This window comes from Hibiscus syriacus, unplaced genomic scaffold, assembly GCF_006381635.1.
Source record: "Hibiscus syriacus cultivar Baekdansim isolate YM2019G1 unplaced genomic scaffold, ASM638163v2 tig00116964_pilon, whole genome shotgun sequence".
NCBI lineage: Eukaryota > Viridiplantae > Streptophyta > Magnoliopsida > Malvales > Malvaceae > Hibiscus > Hibiscus syriacus.
Window position 1 is genome coordinate 1,723,773 of NW_024063489.1, and position 8,042 is coordinate 1,731,814.

An 8,042-nucleotide genomic window follows, 5' to 3' on the forward strand; every position below is an offset into this window, starting at 1 on the left:
CCTCGATTATACTTAACATTTTATTTTTATATATTTTTAATATTTCTAAGTGATAATTCTAAAATATCAAATTTTAATATATATACATATATATATATATATATATATATATTCATTTTTTACTTTAAAATCATAAAAGTAGTTTTTAAAATTCATCAAATTATTTCATAATTAATTTTTATTTAATTGGGATTATATTTGTAAAATTTATAATTTATATTTTTTAGATCCAACAAATTTAATTATCAAAAAATTAAATTAATTACTTATTAAATAATGTCGTGCAATTAATTATTTTTTTATAATTTCATCTATAATGTTAAAAATATATTTATAATTTTAAAAATAAATTGTGAAATTTCATATATTAAAAATGATTTTTTTAATTATTACTTAACGATATTGAAGATTATCAAAAATAAAATTTTAGTCGCAACTAAAAAAATAAATGAGATCTTTTTTTTATTAATCTAGTAAGTAACATTATCTTTTAGTGGCACTTAAGAGTCAATTATTTTTTTAACAAAATTTAAAGTTTATGGCTCATTTTATAACTTTTTGAAAATTAAATGATAAAAAATTATTTTACTATAGTTTAATGATTATTTGTAACTTTTACTTTTTTTTATGATGCACATCAATATGTGACGTTTATCGTAGACTATATGTTTTTAAATTATTGTACTACTTTTTTTAAACCAATACCGATGCAAGTCCAAACGGGGAATCCCAAGGACAAAAAACAAAATGGGAACACATACAACATTTTACAAAGGGGAATGATGATCTGATCTGAAGTTACTTGACATAAAAAAAATCATCCAAATAATTTCAAACCAGAGCAATCATTTACGCCCTATATTTATACTGTCCCTACTAATGGCTGCTTTCATTCCTATTTAAAAGATGCTTCAATTAAAAGTAGAAACAAATAGAACGAGAAAGAAAGCAGTTTTCTTTTTCCTTTTATGAGCATTAACTAAGTTCACGACTAATACATGGTCATTAAACCATGATATCTTGTGCCCTATAGTTAAGGGAATGCAAGACGGAATGCAGGTTCATAATGTGAACGTGTTCAGACATTAATATATGTATAGAATACGAAATTAGGTTCTTTTTTGTAATTAACAGGCAGTATGAATTCTAGCATTCGATTTTCCTTTCATCCTATCAGCAATGATGACTAGTTATGAACAGCCATTCAAAAGGAGACACGTAATATAAAATAGAAGGGCCTTGATTAAAAGATTATTACATCACCCAACAACCGTATCCAGCTAAAAACTAGTGAAGTCTTGGAAGTAATCTCAGCAGTTAAAGCTGCATTATAACCTTACGGTCGTTTGGACTATGAATGTCTTCCTTAAATACCCGATCTTCCTTTGTTTCTGCTCTTTTTCAGTCCCAAGCTGACAGATTTATGTCTGTTTTCCCCCTTCTTTTTTGTTTCCCTTTTTTCCTGGTCAACAGACTAAAACAATTGAGCTTTATTTTCAACTCTCCTAACCCTTCAGCCTAACACTTGCTCAAATGGCCACTAGGAGCAGAGCATCGAAGCCACGGAGGCAACTTGGAGAACTCCTCCAAGAACAGCAAGAACCTTTTGTCTTAGAGGTTTACCTTTCAGAAAGAGGGTGTGTGAAAAAGAAGTTAATTTCAGGTGTTAACTTCAACTTCAGCTGCTGCCATGGCAATTCGGCCAAGTTTTTAAACAAGTCTGGTAGTCAAAACGACAGAAAGAAGGGTTCTCCACAATTTCCCAAGGTGCTTCAAGTTATACTACGTAACAAGTTCTTTAAAATTAAAGGCTTGAGAACCAAGAATTCCGATGATGAAGATGGAAAGCTTAGTGTCGCTGAGATCCATATAAATACTCAAGAAACTGCAGAGGCAGATAGATTTTCATCTGCTAGCAGCGCAACTGTGTATAATTCATGCTCGGATAGTGACATAGACGAACCACGGATGTTTACCGACACTTCCATATCGGACCACAAACTCGACGATGAAAGTGAAAAGATGGTAAACAAAATCTTAATTTGTTGTTCGTTCTCTTTACCTTTTCATGATGAAATATTCCGATTGCTATTCCAGCAAAAATATGTAAGTTTTTAGATTGTTACTCATAAAACTAACAGGCTGCTGCAGATTCAAAGTTGGAATGGAGTTGCATGGAAGAAAATAAACAGCATAGCCCTCAGTCAGTATTAGAAGAAGTATATACTTCAACAAGCTCCCCACTCGATACTCGTTAGTATCTTTAAAGTTGCTAAGCTTTCATAACTACTTCCCTTTAGACTAAAATTCAGTACTAATTCACCTGAAATTAACAAAACAGCAGGAAAGGTCTCCAGCACAAAGCTCTTCAAGGTGGACTCAATACTGTCACCTTGGCTCTTGAATTTACTTCAAACCAGGGCAGAGAAATCAAGCTGTGAGGGTTTAAAACAACACAAAATGCCTAGTTCTTCCAGGCCTTCAAGATCGAAAAGGGTTTCGCAACAAACAAAGCAGCTTCCCGTTGATTGCATTAAGGAGTTGGTAGAAAATAACCGTGGCAAAGAACAGAAAGGCAAAGGAAAAGGGTTCAAAGGGTCTGCTGAGGTGATTCGAAGGGTGAGGTGTGAGAATATGAAAGGATGGGGAAAACGACTCGGAGATGAATCCATTATTAAGCAATTGTTGGAATCAGATATAATGAATTCAACCCAATGGAGGAATGGTTTTGAATCCCGGAAATGGAATATCGGGATGGTAGTTGGGAGCTCTATTGTAGAGGAGATTATAAGTGAATTTGTAATGGACATTATGAATGTCTTATAGCTAAGATGTAGATTGCTTGCTTGTTTCAAAATTTAATTATGTGGTGTAGTTTTAATTCATATTTAACTTTTGGCTGTTGCTGTTGCTGTTGCTGTCTTGTTTAGATTTGTTCTTTTATAGAAATGTACCTAACAACTTGGAGCGAAGATTGAAGTTATCTAAAATTTTATCTGAAATTCATCCAAAAATGATAAAAGCACTGAAATTTAATGATTGATCCACATTCCACTGTCTCATGTATTATTAAAAAAATATATTATAAGATTGATCTATTTCTTTTAATATTTTATATTTGTATTCATCAAATTTTAAAAATATATATGTTTCAGTCACTTATATTATTGAGTTATTAAATTTTAATCACTTATATCAATGATTGTTATATTTTGGTATCTAAGTTGTTGACTCATCTAAGTTTGATAATGTGAGACGTTAATTAAAAGTAACTAATTTTAATTTGACATTTGAAATTCAAATTAAATATTAATTTGATCCTTAACTTTAAAAGAAATATTGTTTTAACTCATAAACTTTAGATAGATTATCACTTTGACCCTTAAATTCTTCTAAAGTCTCTCATCGCCAATCGCCCATCACAATTGTCACCGTCAATCATCACCGGCCATTGTCACTGCCGACTGTTAGATCCCAAAATTTTCAATTTACTCATTTTTAACCTTAGGAACGTAAATTTGATATTTGTTTCATTAAAAATGTCTCCAACTCAATATATCTAACTTAAAATCTTTTGACTTCTTTGAAATCAAACTATAATAATAGATTTATCATTAATATTTACTTCTTGAATGTAATTTATTTTGATTTATTTAACTTTTGATCTTTCGATAAGAAATTGTGTTCTCCTGATGAGTTATTTTTCCTCGCTAAAATCCGTTCTATGTTCGAGTTTAAAACAATATGGTTTATTCTCTGCTGAATCTTCTTGATGGGATTCTCCGAATGTTTGCTCTTCTGTTCGCAGGCCTAACTGAAAAGCTTCTTGTGTACCTTGGGACCCCCAGCAGCTGATTTTGTAAAATTCAATGTGGATGGTGCTGCCTCGGATTAGCTCGTTGTGGGGGTGTCCTTAGGGACGAAAAAGGTGCTCTGATCGCATTGTTCTAAGGCCCACTTGATTCCAATCCTCTCTTCCCATCGTAGCTGAACTCGCTGGAGATTTTTATTCAACCAAAGAAGAATTCTAAAGATCTCGTAATTGAATCGGATTCTTGTACTGCAGTTTCCTGGTGCAAAAACGCTGCTGAAAGGCCTTGGAAATTGTGGTCTCTGTTTGTTGAGATTGATCATTCGGCTAATAAGATCGGGAATGTCTCTTGGCAGCATGTTAATCATTTTAGAAATGTTCGCGTCCTGGTAATGATTAGCGTATTGCATTGCTGCTGATTCTTAATTCTTCATTCTTCGCTGCATTTATACCATGCCTTCGTTTGTTGCTTTGATTTATTATTATTATCATTTTTTTTGTGCTCTTCTGCTGATTTTCCTGGGGATATTTTGCTTATATCCTGTATCTTAACCAACCACTTGTTACTGTGGCAGTTTCTTTTTTAATAAAACAAGTTTGTTAAGTAAAAAAAGTTCTTAAATAAGTGACATAATCTTTAATAATAGGTATATTCTTGATCGATAATTGAATTAAATTATATAAAATTAAATTAAGTGATTTTTTTTAAATTTTTAACTATCAATTAAACCATTTTTTAGAAAAAAAAAATATATTAATTAAACTGACCAATTTTTCACTAATTTAATTATTTTTTGAATTAATCGAAATTTATTGTATGTCATGATCTATGGTTATCTTTTCATTTGGGTCTAGATTTTTTTATAAGTTATTATCCATAGCTATTTTTGTATTTAGGTTTTGGATACATTAACGAGTCTTATTATTTTAATGGGTCTGAGTTTGAAATTATATATCAAATATATTTCATATTTTAAGATAATTATGTCAATCAATTTCGAATCAAATTAATTGATAATTGAATTTTAAAAAAAAATATTTAATTATTCACTGATCGAATAAATGTTGATAATGGATCATTTAGTCGAACTGATTTAATTTAATCAATTAATTTAATTTTAACTAACAATGAATATCCTTATTTATATTTGCGTTTATCTCCAAAATTATAACACACCTTGCATATATTTCTTATCCATGGTGATGGCCCATCGCATCATAAGTAAGCCCACTAAATGATGGATTTGAGTTTTTTTATAAGGAGAAAGAAGGGATTGTTTTCCTTTTCGAAAGTAAAACATATGCATTATCAAAAGCAAGCATCGTCCAATACAATGGTAATTAACTATTCACAATAGTAATTAGTAAAATAAAGAGAAGCACTAAGAGTGGTTGACCTTGTGGCCAAAGCATGAGCGGCATGATTAATTGAACAACGTATAGTCTGGACGATGATATAAGGATAGACGACCAACAATTGATAAACATCTGAAAGATGAAACCCTACAACAAAGAGGTTCTCCGAGAAAGAGGAGAAGTTGATAAAACCATACGAAATTGGTTTAACTTTTCATATATTATTTTTATATGATAAATCATATTTATTTATCTTTTGTTAAATATTTTTTTTAATTGTCTGATAAACATCCTTTTTCTTTTTTTTATTCTTGTTACACCCATTCAAGGATTAGATAAATAGTTAAAGATAAAAAGAGTGTAATTTAAATTAGGATTATGATAAGGATAAGGATAAGAATTAACTGACTTAAATTTAAGTTGGGATTATGATAAGGATTGTTAACTAACAAATTTTGATTCTTTTATGATTATAAGTTTTTAAAAACTACGAATTAAAAAGCTTTTTTTAAGCTATTTAACTAGGTTTTAACTCTCCAATAAATAAATAGTTTCATTGCTTTTAATGTTGTTATACCTTATTTTTCTTTGCATTGTGGAAAAATGGCTTTTTTTCCTAGTCTTATTTTCTTCAACAAGTAATCTTTTGATGTTATTATTATTATTTTTTTTACATTGGCAAGGTTTGTATTACATTACTAGTATTTGTATAGACAGTGTCCTGCATAAATGAATTTGTAGATGTTATCTTATTCTTCTATGGATATTGACGTGACCCGTGTTCTTCTCTTATTATTAATATCGATATATAGTTTATTTTTAGAAGGAAATCAGTGGGATGACTTTTTGTTCAATTACATCTAGTTTATATAGAAACACGGGAATTAGATGGCAAGTTATGATAGGATCATGATAATTAGATGTCAAATTCATAACGAGCACCCAATGTTTGATTGTAAATTTAGCAAGGATTTCTAAAGGCATATAGGAGTTGGTTGTATGATAAGCGCAAAGCCTTTTATTGTATATGCTTTTGTGATAGTAACCAGCTCCTTAAAAGCCAAATTTCGTGGTGTTTAAAGCCCCGATCAGAATACAAATTTTGGCGAGGGTTACGCACACAACTACATTTATAATTCCTTGGCCATGTTAGATGATCCTTGGTTAATGCTAGCAATCAATTACTTGATAAGAATAAGGTTGTCAATGTTCTTTACAGGCTTCTCAACTGCTTTCTGCTACAGCAGCTGATGTTGAACCCAGGGATGGACGACCGCCCCCCTACAAAATTTAAATTCTTATGTAATTTAAATATTTTCTTTGTATTTTTAGTTGAAGATCTGTTTTTGTCCCTCCTAAAATTTTATAAGTTCATCTCTCCTTTAAAATTTAATAAGTTCGCCCCTTCTAATATAAAATCTTGCGTCCGTCCCTGGTTCAGCCTGTAAATCAGTAAACCAGACTTCTGATGATCAGAACTGCTGACCAAACTTAAGAGTTGCCACATCAATTTTATGTTAGTATTCTGCTAAAGGTAGCATTTTAATGTTTGTATTTAAATGTTCTTCCCCGAACATAGCTGTATTCTAGTTAGACAAATGAAATAATTGCTTGAGCATTTAAGGTTTAGTTCCGTAGATAGGTGAACCAGACCTGATTATTTTCCCTCTTTATTACATATGTTAGACAGGTGTGAGCGGATATATGCCCAACTTGTGTATTTGATCTTTCTACATATTTTTGGAGGATGGGACAAGAATCTTTTAAGACATAGTGTTCGGTCATATGTTATCAAGTATAAATTAATTTCCTACCAAACCTGGTGCTTAGGTTGGTAAGGAATGGTAATGCGTCTTTTCAGGTTTTACTGCGAATGGTTTAGTTTAATGTTAGAATCTATATGGTTGTTTTGCATGAATGTTTCCTATTCCACTGTGGGACTATTGATTGAGCAGTTAAGCTTCATCTCAGTAAACGGGTGAACCACAATTGGTGATTTTGTTTTCCTTATTATAGATCGCTGTAACTTGCAATAAAATAAATCGATTTCGCACCAGAAAATAAAACAAACATTTATATACCCTTCATGTTTCATCTATTTAAGTTGTAACTTTAATGTCTGTATATGTATTCTCGTTTTCCACGAGTATTTACTTTTATGGTCTGAAACAAAGGAGATCTTTAATGATGAGACGATGGAGTGTAATTGGTTAGGTTATTGGAGTAAATGGGTGTGGGAAAGTATTTATTCTCTGTTGATGAGCTCTTATGCATGAAGAAATCTGTAAATCTTGTGAAAGAGTATCTAATGCTTAAAACAATTACATGCAGAGGTCATTTTGATTCTGGCAGTTGCAGTCTATATTATCTTTAAAATCAGTACTTGAGTATTACTCGTGCTTAAATATGGTTATAAAGGTATGATACTCTTGATATATGAAATATTACTCATATAACATATGTTTCATATCCGCATTCAACCGGAGTGGGAAATACATAGATTGCAGTAAGAGCTAACCAGATACCAATAATTATTCTTTGTGCCTGTGGAGCACAGTGGCATAGATGGATTGTTAGTTGCCAACATGCAAGTGATAATGGTAAGTCACATCCAGGCTTTGCTTGAAAGTTGGTTGGAAAGGTACATTTTACTGTTGTTGATTAATAAAAAAATATATACAGTTGTTGATGAGTGTTAACTTTGACTTAAAGTTTATTGTTCAAGAAATGAGTTCCTTCTTGCTAGACAATTGCAGTTAAAGGTAACAGCGAGGCTTGTAGTTCTAAGCAGTGAAAAACACAGATTATGTTTACTACGCCATGCTTGCAGGTTACCAACACAAGTCATTACCATACATTGCAAGTAAAGGTGAAA

The 8,042-nt window shown here is 31.2% G+C and overlaps 1 protein-coding gene across 2 annotated transcripts; it reads left to right on the plus strand.

The window, feature by feature from the left end:
- The first annotated feature begins 1,299 nt into the window (after positions 1-1,299).
- On the plus strand, positions 1,300-2,857 carry LOC120190999. Of its 2 annotated transcripts, none has more exons than XM_039194001.1 (3): positions 1,300-2,025; positions 2,142-2,253; positions 2,342-2,857. In XM_039194001.1, the coding sequence occupies exons 1-3, from the start codon at positions 1,534-1,536 to the stop codon at positions 2,824-2,826; spliced, it is 1,089 nt and encodes a 362-aa protein (XP_039049932.1). In that variant the 5' UTR covers positions 1,300-1,533; the 3' UTR covers positions 2,827-2,857. The 2 variants fall into 2 exon arrangements, with proteins under 2 accessions (XP_039049932.1, XP_039049933.1); XM_039194002.1 differs by having other exon boundaries at positions 2,345-2,857.
- Positions 2,858-8,042: the final 5,185 nt, after the last annotated feature.